The 20546-nt window shown below is 40.8% G+C and overlaps 2 protein-coding genes across 7 annotated transcripts in view; one reads left to right on the forward strand and one right to left on the reverse strand.

Moving 5' to 3' along the window:
• Positions 1-20546, reverse strand: part of lrba (LPS-responsive vesicle trafficking, beach and anchor containing) — a 179095-nt gene that overhangs the window by 54063 nt on the left and 104486 nt on the right. For all 6 annotated transcript variants that reach the window (XM_027283138.1, XM_027283139.1, XM_027283142.1 and 3 more), the window contains 2 exons: positions 19192-19335; positions 17341-17477 (listed from right to left, as the gene is read on the reverse strand). In XM_027283138.1, coding sequence (XP_027138939.1) covers positions 17341-17477; positions 19192-19335 — 281 coding nt within the window. The remainder of the gene's footprint in view (positions 1-17340; positions 17478-19191; positions 19336-20546) is intronic.
• Positions 13904-15784, forward strand: mab21l2 (mab-21-like 2). The gene has a single exon (XM_019271783.2). The coding sequence runs from the start codon at positions 14629-14631 to the stop codon at positions 15706-15708; it is 1080 nt and encodes a 359-aa protein (XP_019127328.1). The 5' UTR covers positions 13904-14628; the 3' UTR covers positions 15709-15784.

A 20546-nucleotide genomic window follows, 5' to 3' on the forward strand; every position in this document is an offset into this window, starting at 1 on the left:
CCACGTCTGGACAAATTACAATGGTGTGGAGGTTATTGTCCAAGCCGGAATTATGGCTGCACCAGCTTCCTCTGTGATAAATAGTAATGGTGAAACTGAATCAGTCATGCTCAAAGAGATGATAATGCTACAGAGGCAGACGAAGAAACCAGACTGTGCAAGGTCTCGTGTCACATTTACATTTTACAATCTGAACAAAAAAAGGTTTGTTTAAAAATGATAAAAAATAAAAATGGAATGACTGAGGTTGAGAAGAGGATAGAAGATTTCTTAAGGAGCTTATACGTCAACATGATTGGTTAAGTATAAAGCACAGTTTTATTGATGGTTTCATTTCACGTGGAACATTATCCATGGATCCAGGTCTGCTGCATCCCGAGATCAATTTCAAAGCGTCACGTGGCACGACCCAGCCAAACAGAAAACAAAGGAACTGTTCTTGATTGCAATGCTTTCCCTCCATCTCTCCCTCCTCCTCCTCCTCCTCCTCTTTCAACCTGTTTGTGTGCCGGGCTGCTGCTCATTTCTGGAGCACTGTCGTTTGTCTTTGTCAGATGCCCAAAAGACTGCAGAATGAAGAGGGACACATGAAGAGGGGCCGGGTGACTGTGGCTACGGTGTGTAACCACACACACACACACAGGAAAACTGTCACCGCTGAATCTCGCAGACAGTCCTTGCCAGTGAACCCTCTCCATCACCCCCTTCCTTTCGAAAAACCCAGTTTCCTTTAACCATCGCTGCCTCTTTAGAAACAAGGGTAAAGTCAAATTGGGGAACACGGTGACACAGATGAAATTTAATTGAAACTACACCGAATTTGGGGGAGAATTAGAGGAGCAACAGAGCAACTATCTGCAGTGTGGTTAAAGACAGATGAGGCTCTCAACAGCAGGGAAAGAAGCCACTGCCAATTCTAATAAAGTAAAATCCCTATTTGTCATAAAATATGAAAAAAAAAAAAACTTTTAACACCATTTGTTAAAGAAGTGCTGAAGAGGAACAGTGTTGATAAGTGCTATATGCATATTTTCTCATTGAGTTTAATGTGCTGTGCATCCTTGAAGGAAAATGCGGTGATTGAAGTTCAATTTGTTGCCTGTTATTAAGTATTTCCGCATGGCTGCCTCAGTTAAAGGATAATGGATGAGGGATTTATTATTACCTTTTGGTCAAATGAAGTGGTGTGGGAGATAAGGTGATGAAATTAATGAGCGGGAGGAAGAGAGGTGATCCATCAACATCAAAATGGAGACGAGGGACAAGCAGTATTGGGAGAACTTGATAGAATTTCGTAAAAAAAATAAATAAAAAAACCTGTGGACTTATCAGCACGTAGAGTTTCTTATTGCTTTTCATTTCTCAAAAGCTGTCCAATTCGCACCTCTCAACACCTACTATTACCCCACACCTCTCAAAAATGACACAATGTTACATGTAAACAATGGACCGAGGTTGAAGATTCGTAAGACTAATTAAACAAGACTCCCCTTTTTCTAATTCAAAAGTCACAAATACAAAGTAAATTGCTGCATATAGGTACATGAGAGCCAGGCTGGTTGTGACTCTTTCTCACATGACTGACCACAGGATCAAGCCATCTTCAATAAACAGAGTTTCAGTGGGCCGAGACGCTGACAGCGCTTTCCCTGCAGCGGCAAATGAGAAAGAAAGCGCAGACAAACACAAGCTGACATTTAAGGGCTTCTTGACACTCTCATCTGGTGCATCCACAAAAATACTCTTATAATCATACTCTCTACCCATACTGTTGTTCACCTCCTCCTCCCATCGCCTTAAACCCCCCCCACCACCACCATCTCTGTTCCACACTGGTAAACGAGGCCTTGTCACCCCCCATCAGTAAATGAGTTCATCGGACTAACGAGCAAGCAAAGGGGCCCAACACACTAACAAGGGTCTGTTGGCTGCCTGTGCCTCTGGACCAATCAGAACCCTCATCACCATTGACACAAAGCCTCCCTGAGCCCTCTGGAGCCAATTAAGACAGATTTTGCTTTTGAGATTGAGTGATAGCCAGAAAAAAGGTAGGAGGAGAGAGTAGAAAGGACTGATAGTACTGTACTCGAAAGACATAGAAAGATGCATCGACATATTTTCATTGGAAAGATTTCTTGAAAGGAGGGATGTGTTTCACGCAAAAGCCATCACAAGTCGAAAGTGTACGGTGGATGACTTGTTATTTTGAGGCTGTGCTTGGGGTGAAATATTCAAGTCATTCAAGGGGAAAACAATGCGCCCTCACCATAAGAACCTGGAATCATATGACCTCAAGACAGTGAAGCCACATGACTCTACTTTCACAGTCCAACAGTTATCCTGTAGGGCTTGTTCCAGAGCAAGAGTATGATTTAACAAACTGACCATGACACCGTCTCTGTCTAGCCACATGCTCCCGGATTGTTTAACTATGGAAGCAGTGAGGCTGAGCAATCACCAAAAACTGTGAAATATATATATAAAAAAGAAGGTATAAAACTGATAAAGCTGACTGCAGATGGAAAACTTAGATTACAAAACCCAAAAGAACGTCTTTGAAAAATTATGGGATGCACTTATTCACTTTCCTGTCCACAGTTTGATGAAATGATTTATATCAATATCTATTCATGGAGTTTCCTGGCAGCCTTATGGTGACAATAAAACTCCAGGAAGTCACTGCGTACAGCCAAGAAAAGGTTTGTACACAAGCCCTAGTAAAACCACAAAATGTTGTATTCACAATTTGTCTTTGGTATGAATTAAAAAAAAAAAAAGATATGACATGTTAATTAGCGAGAGTTCGAAATTGAACACTGAACAGAGCAGTTTCCCGCTAGAACTATAAAGAAATTTAAGAGGTACAAACATTAGGCATTTACTTTATGCTTAAAAAACGAATAGACAATGCCAAAAGTGGATAAATTACCAACAGGCTTTAATAAAAGTACTAAAGACCATTTGTGTTTGTCAATGATGGATAGGCGCAGTTGTTCTACCATCATGTAACTGATTCAAGATGTAATCACTGGTCACACATAAAGCTCTATTTGCCTCGAGGGAAGTCAAACAAACTACATGGTCCAAAAAAATAAACACAACTAAGAAGCTGCGCTGGAGTGTGAGAGAATTAAAGCAAAATAAACAAGCCCAGCTTGCAGCAAGTGTAAGGTTATGAAGCCTAAAGGCTCAAAGCATTCAGTCCCAAACGTCACCAAGGGAGGGTTTGCACTCCCCTGAATAAAGTCCCCTTTGAAAGGATCTTTGGGGCCACTTAGTCTGAATTTAGCCTAATAAGGATTAAACCCCTTTTTGGCCCTTTTCACTGTTTGCCAACAGGTTAGCCTTTTCTCCTTTCCTTTCCGTGGCTGCCTAACCTTTTTGAAGTGGGGACAAAAAAAGGTCTTGTGTGGATTTAAGGAAATGCTGCAGTGGTCTTGGGGTTAATTGGTAGAGAAGCGAAGACTTCAGTGCAGTAACTCATTAAACATTTTCAGCTTTTGCGTATAGGCTATGCGAGTGAAAGCAGAAGGCTCTGACACAGATATACATAAACATGGAATTCATAATTGAATATATGAGAAGTGAAAAGTAAACAAGAAAATGTAAAATAGTCCTTCCAGCCCTAAAGAGTTCGGCATGTTGACAAGTGACACAGAGATAGTATTAATGGATGCCAAAGTATTTAAAATGGCCCATGATGATTGTTTGTTTTTTTTAAATATTAAGGAACAGCATTTCCTTTTTTACCCCATCACAGCTTAGACCAGGGCCACAAAGGGCAGATTTAGTGGCTCAAAGGTGATGGGGAACAAAGGATGGATAAGGCTACATAAGTGAAGGGAAGGGGGGTGTGAAATGCAGCAAACATCCACAAATTGAGAAGATCCTTTCTGTTGTCTTTTCGTTATCACGATGTGTGTTTAAAATCTGTATCGATAAGATTCTACCTTTAAAAACGATTCGAGCTTGAATCTAACTTGATTTTGGACAGTGCAATAAAGAAATGTCAAAGTATGTATTTACACAGTTCACACAGAAGCTAAATTCATACCTTTTAATAAGACAACACTACGACAGCAACAAAAATCAGCCACAAAAACCAAGATCAGCTTTTTTTTTACAAGGATATATTTGATATAAAATGCACATCGAGGACACCAGCAGCTACATATAAGTCCTTTATAGTATTGCAGGACACCTGTTGAGATTCCACTGAAAGGGCTTTAAATACGTTTCTTGATTTGTCAAGCTCATCAGTAAACACAGAAGAAGAATGTATATGCTTTTCACAGATATTGAGAAAATCAAGGAGACAGCCAAGAACCACCACTGAAGCCCAGGAGCTGTTTGAGACTCAATGCTATTGCCCCCCCCCCTCCCCACTCCTCTATAAGCTGCCATGGCAAACATCAGACAGGTTAAGATCGCTGACCGGCTCCTATCGCATTCTCCCCGCTTTCCTTCAATCTCTCATTTTGCCATTTAGTGATGGATAGGCTTTTTTTTGGGGTTGGTGCAAGGCTTCGCTGAAGTAAATTCTTTTCTAATCCGGCTATTGTCACCAGCTTAAGTGGGTGTGGGGTGAAAAGTACACCCCTCTTGGGGAATTCGGGGTTGGTTGTCTGAAGCGAAAGAAGAGGGGAGAGAATGGGACTTGTATAAAAGGAATGGCTGTGGAGACTTTTGAGAATTTGAAGGTGACTCAATTGGTGCTACAGGTTTATCAGTGACAAGCATTCTGAGATACTAGTGTGATACAGTGAACTGAATTAGTTAGCATCTTCAATATTGGGAGGGCAGATTAATTAAGACGTCATTAAAATACAAATGAAGTACAACAAGAGTCTCTTAACCGTACTTTTAAGTAGACGTCTATCTACTATCTAGGCTCTATCTGGTTATAGAGTTGATTTTCTTAATTTTTTTCCTTTTAAAAGGTTTTTCTTGGAATATTATTATTATTATTATTATTATATATATTAAGTCTGACTCGACGTGACTTAAGCCAGAATAAATAGATTTTTTTGGCAGAACAATCCGTAAAAACAACTTTGACACATCACTCTATAAAGTTGTTAGATCAAACATGTTTGGAACAGTTATTTGCATATCCAGCAAACACGGAGCAACATTAGCATTCATTTGAAGATGTGCCACCTGTTCGATATTTGCTCTCCTTGTAGATCTTTTTTTTTTTTTTAAAGAAAAATATCTGGCTTCCAAGCTGCTGAATGTTACACTATGTTCACCAACCAGTCTTGAATTCTGTCTGCAGTTCAGTGGATATAGCTTGTGTGTTTATAAAAGGATTATTTGTTAAAATACCTGCATTTGGAAAGGACGCTGAACAGTGAGAGTGGAACCAAAGCAGTAAAGCTGTGAGCTACAAAAGTAAAACAAAGAGCTGAAAGCAGCTAAAGTGCCTCAAGTGACCCTTTTTACACTCCAATGGATATGTTGATATAAAAACTACAAATTAATGCAGCTTTATAGAGAAGCAAATAATTATTGAAAGAGATGCTGACATTTTACTAGTCAATTCAACTTGGAATCGGCATTTAACTTTTTATAACAGCATGCAGATTTTATAGGACTGTAAATCCTGGTGTGATGTGTTTCATCTTTTATTTGAGATGTGAGGTTAACAAGATGAATAACCAGTAGTTTAGAGAAGTCACTACACCAAAAGAGTATTAAAGATCATCTGTGTATTTTCTATTTATACCGTATCTCATTCTACAGTCTTGCTCCTACAGAGCAGAAGCCAAGCTCTGCTGTGCTGATGTCTGCTAGAAAGGAGTCTTGGATGAGTAAGTAGTCCGCAGAATGTCCCTATGGATATGCCATTTCAGCCAGACTGGATGGGTCATTAACCATAATGGCGATGGAGGCACCAGAAATCAGCACTGTAACATTCTGCTCTCCGGCACACGAGATGTCTTTACACAGAGTACACATTGATACCTTATGAAAACAAATACATTGTTAGAATGACCCCAGATTTCTTAAAGGAATTAACAGTTATAATGAATATTATGTCTTATATATTAAGTCCAGTCATTTTACCTTTGTATTTATGAGGCATTCTTTGAGATAAAAGCTCGACTACAGACATATTTACTCATATTCTTCGACATATGGATCTTGTTTTATCATCTGAAATGCAGCACAGACCTTCCTGACAAAACAAGACCACATTTACAATTCCAATTTCCAATATGCTGGGCTGGACATCGATCTTTCAATTGGAGCCGCGTGTCTCTCTGACCTCAGCTGAAAACAGAGGCTGTTTGAACAGCAGGTACACAGGTGCTGATTGTAATATCAGTAGCCTACCAGGCAGACTGGCATCCATAAACAGGCCTATCCATCAGGCTGGTGTGTTGCCTTTGACACGTGTGTCAGAGGCAGACGAAGGGAATAAATGATGGAGAGAGGGGATCAATCAAAGGAAGGGAGGGGAGGCACCTGCCCCCTGACTGGTCTAGTCAAGCCCAGAGATGGAACATGATGGAGGGGCTAGGCTCAGGTGCAATAAGGGGGTGGCAGCTCTTTGTCTGGAGGTGCTTGGGTAAGTGTGAGCCAGGTCTCGGCCACAGTGGTCTGTGGTTGCGTTAAGGTCCAAAGTCAGGTCACAAGTAGAGGGACTGAGAGAGAGGCCGAGCATGTTTATTAGTGAAAAGAGATGGGCTAGTTGCTTGTGTGCTTGTGCGTGAGGGAAGAGCAATTGGGAGGGAGACATTAGTCATCATTAGGTGGCGAGATGACACTGTGTCTAATGGTTCTTTATGTGATTGCCAATGTGGCAATCGTCTTTCCTCGACCTGTCCTACCTGATTACCACTAGCTGCAGAGATTCATCAGCCTGTTTTACAGAAGAGTCATGGTTTACATCTAGTCAAGGGTAAAAAAAACTAAAGAACACTGTCTGATTAGAACTGCAATTTAAAAAATAAACTTCAGGACATATCAGACAGCATGAGGTTTAAACAACCAGCCATTCTACCGACTCTGTGAGACTGTAGTTAGCAGCATTGGCGCTTTGAGCTCACTGCGGTCATGCTAAAATGCTAATGCATGGCAGATATAGTTTTTACCATGTGAACCATCTTAGTTTAGCCTAGTTTTACGACTGAGGCTGAGACTCAATTTGCTTTTGATTACCAAAGTTATTAAAATTCATCCTAAGCAAGTCATGGATGTTGGAAAGTTGTCAAGACATTTCACTCAAAACCACAAATGCAACCTCAAGTTAATTAGGAGTCGTCCTCTGGGAACCATGAATGTCTTGTTAAATTGTGCAATTCATGCATGACACACTGGTTGCTCTAAACAAATATTTAAGGGATCATCAAATTCAGTAGGATTCATCCATTGGGTACTACAAATTCTGTGAAATGTCATAGCAATCAATCCAATAGTTGTTATTTCAGTCTCAACCAAAGTTGGAGGACCAGCCAACTGACCGACATTGCCCTCCCTAGAGCCACGTTGCTAGCTAGGTTTAAAACAAATAACAGAGAAAGAACCATCCTAAATTCTGTCCAAATAATTCCCCTGATCTCAAATGATGGCACTGGCCAAAAGCACAACAGATATGGTCCATTACTAAAAGAAGAGCTAGTATATCTTGCGTTGTCCAAAGCTTTGAAGCCCATCATTAACAAGTCTTTCTTCATCACTCTTAAACAATCCACATCTGGCCAGGGGAACGCTGACCTCATCTTTACAGAATGAGTTCATCATCGTTGACATAACCTCACTCAAACAACTGGAGTGAAACACGAGAGACTATATCACAACTGTCAACGTGGTTCAAGACTGCATTTAGTGAGAGGAGACAGCGAGAGATAGAGGACAGTAAAGAAGGTAACAAGACTTAACTGCTCTACTGGGGAACAGAAATTCACTTCAGGAAGCTTTAAACCTTCATTTGGCCTTATCTCGTCTAATTGGCCTATATCATCCCTAATTGTTTGCACATGACTTTGTTGGACTGTGACTTGACAAAGGCAGTGAGGCAAAACGAGGAGCAGTATGATAATAATTGGGTTTGCTAATGACTGGATGAGCCAACGTGGGCCGTGAGGGGACGGTACTTGAGAGTAAACTGACCCTGGATGTAAAGAACTCAAAGAGAGGGAAAATCCTCGAGGAGTACATGACGGGGCTGAAATGCTAACAAGTCTGTCTCTGGTAAGGAAACATTTCATGTCTTTCAGGTGCTATAATTACTGTACCTGGAAAGCAGGGAGGGGCAGGCAGTGAAAGAGTGAAGTAAAGAAGAAGGTCATCTCAACCCATCATTTCGCCAGTCGTGGTGTGGCTGAGCGATTTATTGACCATCTCAGGATGCACTCTGTCAGGGTGGACGAGTTGGTGGGACGGCATGAAGGAGAGGCGGAGGGAGTGAACGAAGGAGGCCAATCTGAATGAGTGAGTGTGAGGGGATCGGTTTCCTTGCCCTCATTGATAATGACATACCTGCTTGGGCTGTCCGTTAGTCCTATAGCACACACTACTTAGGCTCTAACTGGAAAATCAATAGGCTCCTCTCTCGGAGACCTCTCGCTGCCATGGCTCTTTGTGATTGGCAGCTGCAGCCGAAGGTCGTCCCTGGCGACCATGAGAGTTTGGCGGAGCGAGCAGGAGGAGGGGGGGGAGGGGGTTCAGTCCCAGCAGTTTGACACTTTAGGGAGAGCTTAACGATATGGGACTGGTCGCTACATAACACCAGGGTGGTTTTCTTTGACTGAGTGACCATCCATTCAGCCACTCAGGCTAACCCTGAGGAGCCGTCACCACCCCACTAATTAGAGTTACCAATGGCTTTTCAATGGAGGTTTCATCATTGCATAGTCCAAGGTTGGACACTGACCTTTAGGAGAAATTTACTGGTATTCTATACTTTTCTACCTGACTTTTGTCTAAAACTTTATGGAAACACGCTGTGGATGTCCAGAGAATTTGGAAGAAGCAACACAATTTAACTAAACTAAACACAGTCGATGCACGTTTTTTATACAGTGAGCGAACTGAAACAAAATAATAATTTAAAGTGAGGTGGCTCTAATATCTAATATTGTGTGTGAGCAGTATATACCTGTTGTGTAATTTGTACTGTATATAATTGTGACTTACTATCAGCGTTAAGGCATGATTATTTATTATTTACATTTAAATGAACTAGCCTGAGTGTCATTTTAACAAATAACTATTTTTGTGATTTGAGGCAGTTAAATGCTCACTAAATGCAAACTATGTTCCAGGAGTATACTGTAAACTAACAGTACAGATACTAATTAAGTATATGCAATGTATTAATGTTGTTATTAATGTAATATTTAGTCCATTCATATAAATCAAGTTTGCTAATTAGTCCAGTTATATGTAATTTATTACTCACAGGAATGTATAAGTTGTTAGCCAAACTCAATCTGTGGATTTATAATTCAAATGTGAAAAATTCATAAATCAACAAATTGTTTTCCAAAGCATTTTAAAATTTCTTTCTATGTTTTTCAATCTGCTCCTGGGGCCATCACATCATTCTCAATAGTTTCACTTTTTTAATAGGTGTGTGATGAATTGTGGGACAACAGTGTCGATCAAAACAACTCAAAAATAAAATGACAGTCCGACAATTTTTAATACACATTCACTACGAACGCACTACACACTGAAGCCACAGTCAAAATGAGTAAATAGTTTGGTATCAGAGCGCAGGAGTAGTCTATAATACACTCGGTGATCTAAGGAAAGTTTCCTCCAATCAGATTTTTGCTGGCATTTCCTTTGACCAATCAGCTAGAAGTAGAGCAAATTTCACTTCCTCATTCATGCAATATTAGTAGTCTCCAGGAGTGGCTCTGCAACAATAACTTCACATGCAATATTGATGGCTTGTGTCTAAACACAGAGAGGGTGCTGCTAAACACACACACACACACACACAGACAGGCAGACACACATCTGCTGCGTGACTTCATCAGTTCTGCTCTCTGCCGAGCAGATGCAGGGGCCTGCCAGGCAATTAGTTGCCTGCGATGATTTTCTTTGAGCCCTCTATGGAGGGAGCAGCTGGGTCCATCCGGGTTTGGGGGAGACAGCGACAAAATGTGTGAACAAGAGCATCAAAACTGTACTTGCTCAGTTCACGTGAGCACATATGCGTGTGTGTTGTTAGTCAGAGAGCTACTTTCTCTGCACCTATCATGTTTCAAGAGAAAGATAAAAAGGGAAAAAGAGCACTACCTAAAAATGCCAAACCTTAACATTCCCCTCTCTTATCACTTAGAATTACAAAGCACGCTAACTCGAGTAGACAGAGAGGGGGAAAACTGTTGCACATTCGGGTGGAAAACAAACCTGTTTTTTCTTTTGTCTTCTTCAAATATCTCTAATGTCATAAAATGTTGCCGGAACATTTATGAGATGAATTGCACGGTTAAACGGCCTGATGTAAATAACTTTAGGCGACTTTAACTTTGCATTTGTTGTATATGCATTATAAACTGACAAATCAAGACTGAAGATTCAACACGTAGATGAACTAGTAACAAAATTACTGCACCGAAATGCAATTTTTTTTTTTTTATGTTGTTACAAGAAGCCACATGACGCGTAATCTGGTAGGAGAGGAGAGAGAAAAGAAGAATAAAGCTGAGACAGTAGGAAAGTCAGACAGAGCAAGGACAGAAGAAGGAGAGAGAGAGAGAGAGAGAGAGAGAGAGAGAGAGAGAGAGAGAGAGAGGTTACTCATCAGCTGGCAGAGATTTGCACAGGCATGGACACTGTTTTGTGCTCATGAGGGGATCACTGTGGAGTCGTCACACAGACTCAGATCAAAGAGCTCTTCTGACAGCCCCCTGATCTTTTCTCCAGTCAATATAAACCAGGGGGAAACTCTTTGGGAACCACAGATAATTCTGGATGTTTTCAGGAGATAAAGGGCACAAAAGAAGTAGCAAGAATAGATGAATGAGTGACCATCAGCAGGCTTTTGTCATTTTATACACACACACACACACACACACACACACACACACACATGCAGGTATATTCTTTCTATAAGAGGAAAGAAATAAAAGTAGGCTTAATAAACTAAAAAAAAACTATAGTCCTAAAAGCTTCTAAAGTTCACAACAGTGTGCTGACCCCACTTCTGTTTTCCACCCATGTTCACACTCTTTTCTGAGGTATGGCTGACCTTCCCATTTTAACTGACACAATAGATAGATTTAATAAAAATCCAATCCACTGCGCCTAGTCTATTCTACATTACAATACATAAATAGAAAATGCTCAGAAACATGTGGTTTGTTAAGGAGGCCAAAACAGATTCATAATGTCTTTACAAAAGCCTTTATCTCCATATATTTCATTAAGCTACAGTTACCATGTCCTTCATAATATTTGGACACTTGCTCTCCAAGTAGCGTCGATTAATCTCTCTGGAGCTGTGAGCTTGATAATAAACAGTCATCCAGCCAGACATTTTTTCTCATTTATTTCTCTACGTTTCTGTCTTTTTCTTAATTCCAAACATTGGGATGACTATCGCTTTACTTGGGCACGATGCTGAGGGGAAGGAATGCCAGTTTAACATTTCTCTTAAATTTCACGATAAATCAAGGCTGAGAAGTCCACTGTTGTTTTTCTTGACGCGGTTTCTCCGAATGAAATCTTGTGTGTTCGTTTAGCCGCTTGTGCATCACGTTCAAGAGTCATGACACACCAGCTACTCGTGATGTTTTCTTTTGGTGGGGAGGGGTGAATTTGACACTAAACTTTTCCTCTGAGACTAAAGTTAATTAGTTTAACTATACTAGTGAGAAGACAAGCCCTGTCATGCCAGAACTAATGAAAACTATTCATCAATGAAGTGCACGATTAAAATACAGTGCACAATACAGCATATAGTTTGTGTGACGATTTCCTGCCTTTGATCTAGATTAAACAAATATGATCTCATGTAAATCTAAATTAATGCCAATTAACTTGTGCCTTTTGAATGTAGAGGGTTATTTGTTACACTGACAGGAGCTCAAATATTCATCAGGTCTTGCACCCTGAAATAAATAATAAACTCTACAAATGTAATCGTAAGTTACTTTATACTCCCTAAAAGCCAAATCAGCACTTGTATAAAGGCTACATGATGAAGTCCAGAGGATGTGGTAACTATGGAGGGGGGCTCATTAATCTTTGCCTTTTCTGAAATGTTTCATCTTATTTCAGAATCCCTCGCATAGTTGGCTACTTCATATCAGGAAACGTATTTCTGGAAATCATTGTCGAGTCAGTACTCTGCATTATGTAAAAATTAAGTGACATGAAGTTAACCTAGTTTTTTTTAACATTATATATGCACGAAAATAAAAACAGGTTTGTTTTTTATGGCCTTTGATTTAAGGTGGGGCAACAGGCATTTACAATTTAAATGCAGAGAAAATGTTAATATTTTACAGAATGTAGCAGTACGTCTAATAGTCTCTTATCAACATTTCAAAGAAGCCTTTTTAAGATATTACAGCACAGACTTTGTGCTGTAATATAAGCCTAATTAATTTTCAGAAATTACAGCAGTTATATGACTTTTTATAAAAACAGTTGTGACATTGAGTAAGTGACAGGTTTTATTTTTAAAAACCTGAATTTTAAACACTCGTTTAAACTGCATTTAGAAAGCCTTGAAAGAAGGCAGACTTCTGAAAATGCCCAATTAACGTGCAGTCTTGCGCCAGACACCCTCTAACGACCGCGACCTCCTTACCTGTTAAAGCGGACACGTGTTACAGGACTGCAAAGGTAACGAGCTGCAACAATACTTCACAAAAATGATCTCAATTGGCTTTCACTGCGGCTTTTTTTTTTTGTTTTTTTAATTTTTTTGTTTTTCCTTACCATGCTTACATTGTTTGGATATATCTCACACCGCAGCCCCCTCGTCTGTGGGGGAAAGCAAAGGCTTCTATAGTCCTGCAACATCAAGTCTGGGTCACAGGAGGACTTCAGCAACCGCGGAGAGAAGAAACCCCCGCTTAAATTATTCAGTATGGACAAGGTTCATGGCGATAAACCCACGGGCAAATTAACGCGTCTGAGTGTGTGTGTGTGTGTGTGTGTGTGTAGCCGTGGATACACACGTGTCTTGTTTAGTCTAAAATATCAACTGTGTAAATAACATTAAATGTTCAATAAAAAATGTAACTGATTAGTTTAAAGCGCTTCTCGGGTGGATCACGTTAATTCCGTCTCATCGTTTGTGTTCACATTCAAGCTTTTCTGAGTCCAAGCTGCAGGTGCACTGGACGCACATTAACAAATAAAAAAACATAGCGGCTGAACAATATTCAACGGCATGAAATATTTATCATTTAGAAATAAAAGACACATAAATGTGGTAAAAACACGACCGCTTAATGAGTTACTCCAGAATAAAAATAGAACTGGAAAGTAAAATAAATAAATAAATAGATTAAAAAGTCTGTGGTTTGATTTTCCTGTTTTAATTTAATTTACAAATAATGTAAATAAATGGATCACGTGAGATGTCCAATTCGAAAAATCACACCTACATGCGTAAAACACTGATGTAAAAATTTCCAGACAGCCCTGCGGAGTTTTAAAGATAAAAGTAGGACATGCTGCGTAAAATCGGTGGAGAAGAAAGAAGAAGAAGAGAGAGAGAGAGAGAAATCTGCAATTACTGAACCTTGCAAAGATGGGAAAAACACAATCAATTAAAAAAATAATAATAAAAACGGAGAGAAAGAAGAAGACTTATCTGCACAACACAAACAGGTCTAAAGTTAAAGGATGTCACTCACACCGTGCCTATACACTCCTAATCCTCAGTGCGCACCGGGGGTGAAATTACGCGCGGAGAGCGACACTTTTCTAAAGAGGGGGAAAATGTTTTACTGCTGGCTTAGAGAGTATACACTGGAATTCGCCCGTATAAACCTAAAGGTTTGTGTTTTCCTGTGTCGAATTGGGGGGGGGAGCAGCGGACAGCTCCGTGCGTCCGTTTCAGATGCAGCCGAGGCGGACTGGAGCTCTTCTGCTCTGATTGGTTGCTCGCACTTGACAGCTCTGCACATGATTGCAGGAAGAGAAGCCCGACCCCCTTTCACTCTTCCTAAAGGAACCATTCATAAACTACACAAGTCCAGCTCACAGCTGAGTGTGGACGAAAAGTGAGCGGGGCCACGCAGGAGAGAATAAGAGAGAGAGAGAGAGAGAGAGAGAGAGAGGGAGAGAGAGAGAGGAGATGAGCGGTCAGAGACGATGTTTTAGCCTTTAGCGTCTGCAGCCCAGGACACACGGATGGTGAACCCGCAAACCTGAATATGAATCTACCTAGCCGTGCTGGAAGTGCTCATGACTTGGACTGATATTTAGCAGGCTATTACGTTGCATCCCTATCCGTTTCCTCCTCCTCACACTGACGTCCATCCGCTACAACAGCACAAAAAAAAGAAAAGAAAAGAAAAAAAAAAGAAACTTTGATTACACACTTTTCCTGCACGGGGAAGCATTTGCCTCTGGCTTTACCGGTAAGCATTGGATCCGTCAACTTACTGCGACTCTCCGGTGTACAGCCCGGACCTCTGCCCAAACATGATTGCGACGCAGGCAAAGCTGGTTTACCAGCTAAACAAATATTACAACGAGCGATGCCAAGCTCGGAAAGCGGCCATTGCGAAGACCATAAGGGAGGTTTGTAAAGTGGTGTCGGATGTCCTGAAGGAGGTGGAAGTGCAGGAGCCGCGGTTTATCAGCTCCCTCAGTGAGATAGACGCGCGCTATGAGGGGATGGAGGTCATCTCCCCCAATGAGTTTGAGGTGGTGCTCTATCTCAACCAGATGGGGGTGTTCAACTTTGTGGATGACGGCTCCTTGCCCGGCTGCGCGGTGCTGAAGCTGAGTGATGGCCGTAAAAGGAGCATGTCGCTGTGGGTCGAGTTCATCACCGCCTCGGGCTACCTGTCAGCCAGAAAGATCCGCTCCAGGTTTCAGACTCTGGTGGCACAGGCCGTGGATAAATGCAGCTACCGTGACGTGGTAAAGATGGTAGCGGACACCAGTGAGGTCAAACTACGGATCAGGGAGAGGTATGTGGTGCAGATCACCCCCGCGTTCAAGTGCACTGGGATTTGGCCTAGAAGTGCAGCTCAGTGGCCCATGCCCCACATCCCCTGGCCCGGTCCTAACCGGGTAGCAGAAGTTAAAGCCGAGGGGTTTAACCTCCTCTCCAAAGAGTGCTACTCGTTAACGGGGAAGCAGAGCTCTGCAGAGAGCGACGCCTGGGTTCTGCAGTTTAGCGAGGCCGAGAACAGGCTGCTAATGGCCGGCTGTAGGAAGAAGTGTCTGTCCGTCCTGAAGACACTGAGGGACCGTCACCTGGAGCTACCGGGACAGCCGCTCAACAACTACCACATGAAGACCTTGCTGCTGTACGAGTGTGAGAAACACCCGAGAGAGACCGACTGGGACGAGTCTTGCCTCGGAGACCGACTGAATGGCATCCTGCTGCAGCTCATATCCTGTCTGCAGTGCCGCAGATGTCCCCACTACTTCTTGCCAAACTTGGACTTGTTTCAGGGAAAGCCTCACTCAGCCCTGGAGGCTGCTGCTAAGCAGACGTGGAGACTAGCGAGGGAAATCCTCACCAATGCTAAAAGTTTGGACAAACTATAAAAAAAGTGATTGTCGAGACAGAGCCGATAGACATTTTGGGATAAAACTAAACAGGACAAAAAAAAAAAAAAAAAAAGGACAAAGATGATTCTGCAACTGATTCTCCAAGCAATGTGAAAAAACCAACAACAACAACACGAGTAACAAAATAATGCAGCGAGCAAACCCACACACACACAAAAAAAACATTTTTAAATGGAGCAATTTGGGCCACTGCCAGAGAGAAAGTGAAGGTACAATTTTCAGATAAGTGTAATAACTTTTAGTTGTCTTCTTTAAATGTTTTCACAAAGTGAAGAACCTTTTATTTAAATATATGCACAAAATCGTTAAAGTGAAAGAATAAAATGTAGCGTGCCAAGTTCAATTTTTTTTCCATTATGTGACTTTAAAAAAAAAAAGAAGAAGAAAAGAAGAAATGTTAATAAAATGTTGCAAATTAAAATTACAACTTGGCCTCGTGTCTTGACGTGTTTTGACAGCTGATATGATGTGCATTTTTTTTTATGTTATATATATTTTTTTGATATTGTCTGATGAGAAGAAGCTTTAAATTATTCATTTGGACGAGAGGAAGTTGAGTTGTGGTCAACCGGATAAACAACAACAACAACAAAAAAAAACGCTTATGCAAAATTTTTAAGATGTGCACATGTGGACTTTAAAAGACCATACGTTATTTTTACTGTGCGTCACGGGCTCAAAAGGATTTTCGTATGAATGTAAATCAACAGGATTCATGTTAATATATAGGCCTGGGAGCATCTCTGCTCTCTGTTTTAACAGCAGCAGCAGCTCAGGGCCTGTGGCTAAACTCAAAGCTTTCATCTGATTCATACGGTTCATTTTAGATCAAGCTTATGTGAGGGAGTCCTGTTTATGTTAATGAATTCTAATAGAAAAATCACATGCAAACAAATGTCCATGTTACTCAGATTAACACCTTTAAATGCGCAAAGACACATACTCCAAAACAAATGCGATAATTTCATACAGCCGTTAAACAAACAACCACCTGTAGGTCAACATGAGGATAGATCCAATACTGCCTACTTGAATTATTATAATTAATCCAACTGTTTAACTTGAATGAGAGCACTATATTTCCGTGCATTTTTATTTTTTTTAGAGCTGCTCAACATGTAATAATAATTTAAAAAATGCTGCAGACCTAAACAGGTCGCTAATAGGAGGGCCTGATTCACGTGGCGTGTTTTACCCATAAAGACAGTTTGATCATAATTTATCACAAAAATACAGAATGTTTTAGCACCACTAAACAGAATTAAACGTTGTCATGGTGTTAAATTTAGCTCGTACTTTCGAAAATATTCAGTAAGAATAAAATCCTAAACAAACTTCGTGCGTAATCGTGCGTAAATGACATTTTTTTAACTCCAACAACAAACTGACAAGACATCTTTGACAAGTGATTAAAAACTTGCAACCACACTCTTTTTTTTTTTTTTGCTCATTTAAAATAATACGACAGATGAATCACTCTGCATTCGTCAGTCAACATGTAGCATTTACCGGCAACTATAGGGAAATTCCAGCATGGCTTCAATAAAGTGACAATTTGAGAAGAGATCAATGGAGCTCCAACAGTCTCTCTCTCCGTCACACTCTTACCTTTGGATCGATGGCCTTGAAGCCCGGCTCGTCTTCATCCACCTCGAAGTAGAGCTCGGAGGCGGTGACGGACAGGGTGCCTTTCACCACCACGGCCGGAGCCACCAGCTGAGCACTGGTACTTAAGTTTACTGGGCCTGGAGGAAGAGGCACATGGCCGGTCAGAAAACAAAAAAACAGTAAAGGTAAACTTATAAAACTCAACTGAGCTGATGTTAGTTGGGCCTTCACTGCTGGATTGTGGTTAATTAATGAGATAAACACGCAAGAGATAACGATAATCTGTGTCTATTTTTATAGCTGAGACTGTTTAAGAATTTTGTTTATATGCGATTATTTTGCATTATTGCAGTATATCAAAACCACGAGGCTAAAAGGCAAACACAGGCTGTAATTTTTATCCTTTAATTGATAATCTGCGTTTAATCGATGAGTTTAACATTAATTAAGAAACGTCAGGCTGTATGATGAACGCGTAAAGTTGCCAAAAATTTAAATATTATAGATGCTAAACGATAAAAAACAAAAAGTTTGAACTTTGTCAAAAATCGACTGTCACTCACAATCCAATTGATCGCGGCTGTTTTGGTTGAAGCTCTGTTTAATCTCTCATCAATCTTAATTTATGCCAGTATGACAATGAGAACCCGGCTCAGGGGAGCTGTGGGTGGAGGCTCTGCCGGGCTCTGCACATATGAGGCATTGTATTTGCAGATGTGCGCTGCGGAGAAAAGGAGGGCTCGGAGCCCGGCTTGATTTCCCAGAGCTCCCCCTCTCACACTCGTGCAAACGGATGGAATAAACAGATATATATTCACTCCTCTGCCTCTCATGAACCCCGCGAGTACTGACATGTTATCCGTGGGTTGAAATAACATTTTTTTTTTTGGGTTCCATTCAGTTAAAAGACATTCAATTACACCTGAAGCAGACAGCTGCTTAAAGAGGAGAGAAGCTCTGAACCTCTCCCGACAATCTCTGCTCGGTTCTCTCGGTGTACACATCACTTTATTAGACAGGATTCAACGTTTAATCCTATTGTTACCCACTTGCGTTATTTTAATAGCACTCTGAGCCCCATTAATGCAGCTTAGTCTGGTGAGCTCTGCAGCTGCACATAAAAATGCGGATTACACTGCAATCCGATTAGTGGACTATATGATATTTAATTAAGATTATTTAAATAACAGATGTATCAAAATAAAAAAAAGGACTGACAACATGTGAGTTGGACTGCATTGAATACAAGGCTGTGTAGGGGAGGATTTTATTTAGGCTATGCTGCTTTACTTGAAATCAGATAACGTCCCATTTCAGAGTAAGCAGTATCCTGGGATAAACTCGGCTACTGCTGGATAAGAAAAATGTTTAGAGAGTTGCTACTCAGGCCTGTGTGTGTTATGTTTGTGAAGCAAGACCTCCAGTGGCAGACAGAAAAGTGCAGATACTGTGTTTTCATGCAGCACTCTCCTAGGATAGTGGTGCCATAATGAAAGCTATGTCCAGAGGTATAATGCTGCCTACGGCTTTCATTAAAAGCCTGTTGACCTTGTGCATCCATAAGCAGGCTGTACTTTGAAACAATTTAATGCTACAACATAAAAATGTGATATCAAAGCGACGTCATCCTGCGATGGGAGATATGGACGCCAGTTGCAAAGTGCAATATATAAGTCACTATTCAGCACCGCAGAACAGTGGAATTGCATATGTAGGACTTCAAACTATTATGTAAATTAGAATGACCTGATTTCTTTATTTTGTCTGGGCTGCAGGATAAACAGCAGGACAGGGAGGGGTGAGAATGACTGAGAGGTATGAGAGGGTGAAGAGGATGAGCTGCTTCTTTACCTGTTACGTTCTCCAGGTCCTTCTCTTCTAGGGATGACAGAGTGTCATCGTCTCCGTCAAGTAATGTCTCACTCTCGGAGTTTTGATTTCCCAGAGCCTGACTCCTGATGGACTGCTTGCCTTTGAGAATATCCTCCTCGGACGCTGAAGGGAGGAGGAGGGGGGAAATTATTCTACCTTTAATACAATGCAGTTATAAAAAGGTCATATACAGTGTTGATGCATGGAGTTACATTTATTTCATATTGTATCGTAGGTTGACAAAATAAACCTATTTAACTTTATGTCAGTGCAGAGTTTGATGGCTTTCAGTTTCATGATCGTGTGTTTGAGCAGATTTTATTTTTAACTGAAACCACAGACAAAAACAATATAAAACAAAATAAACAAAAACAATATAAACAAAGTTATTTTTACTTCATAACAGACTGAGTAATAAAAAGTAGTGCTCTAATATGAACAGCTTTTATCCCCACTGACTTGCAGCGACTAATAGTAGTTGTAAATAAAAAAAGAAGTCCGTCCGTTCAAATCAGTGATCATCATAACTAAACTCAGCATTCATTTACTACTCTCCATAAAGCGCTAATGGATTTGACATTTGGACTTCAGTTATCAATTTTTAAAGACATTATATTTATGGTGTCTTGTTTTTGTTAGCTTTCGAAGGTGGGTACAAACTTTGTTTTGGGGTTTGCCCTCTAATCAAACTATTTGAAAAGTTGATCAGTGCTGCTGTTTAACCTCGATTCACTAATTAGGAACACCGCTGACGCGTGTTGCGTTCACAGACTTGCAGAGTTACGTGCAGGCAGAGAAACCGAAAACGAGTGAAAATGAAAGACGAAAGACTGACATGATCCTAACCCTAGATGCATTTTGCTCTTAAACATACATCAAAACAAAATGCCATCTCGCACAAATATTATTCAAACGCATTTAAACAAAATGAGGGTCGCACATTGCCCATTTTGATTTCAACTGAACATGACATGAGGTTCCAAATGGATTATTTAAGAAAAATGGTAATCTGCAAACATTTACAGAGCCCTGCATTCCCCAGTGGTGCATGGTAAGGATCCACAGACACATGTCCACAGAACAAAGACTGGCTGGCCGAGTCTTCCCTCTCTGTAAACATAGCTGGCAATATAGTGAGAGCTTTCGCTGCTTCTGTGCATGTTTTATAATCCTGCAGTCTGGTAAAAGCAACACGGTTGTAATCCAGCGAGAACCTGAACACATACCTAGTGGCTTTTTTTTTCTTTTTTTAAACCATCACCTGAGGGGAGATCAATTGCACTTCCTAAAAATGCACAGCCGCGTCATGTGGCCGTATACTTTGAAACTGCTAC

The sequence above is a fragment of the Larimichthys crocea genome, chromosome X (genome assembly GCF_000972845.2).
Source record: "Larimichthys crocea isolate SSNF chromosome X, L_crocea_2.0, whole genome shotgun sequence".
Classification (NCBI taxonomy): Eukaryota; Metazoa; Chordata; class Actinopteri; family Sciaenidae; genus Larimichthys; species Larimichthys crocea.

Bases quoted from the DNA above. Each gene is read 5' to 3' on its own strand.
- mab21l2 (XM_019271783.2), top strand. From the start codon at position 14,629: ATGATTGCGACGCAGGCAAAGCTGGTTTACCAGCTAAACAAATATTAC.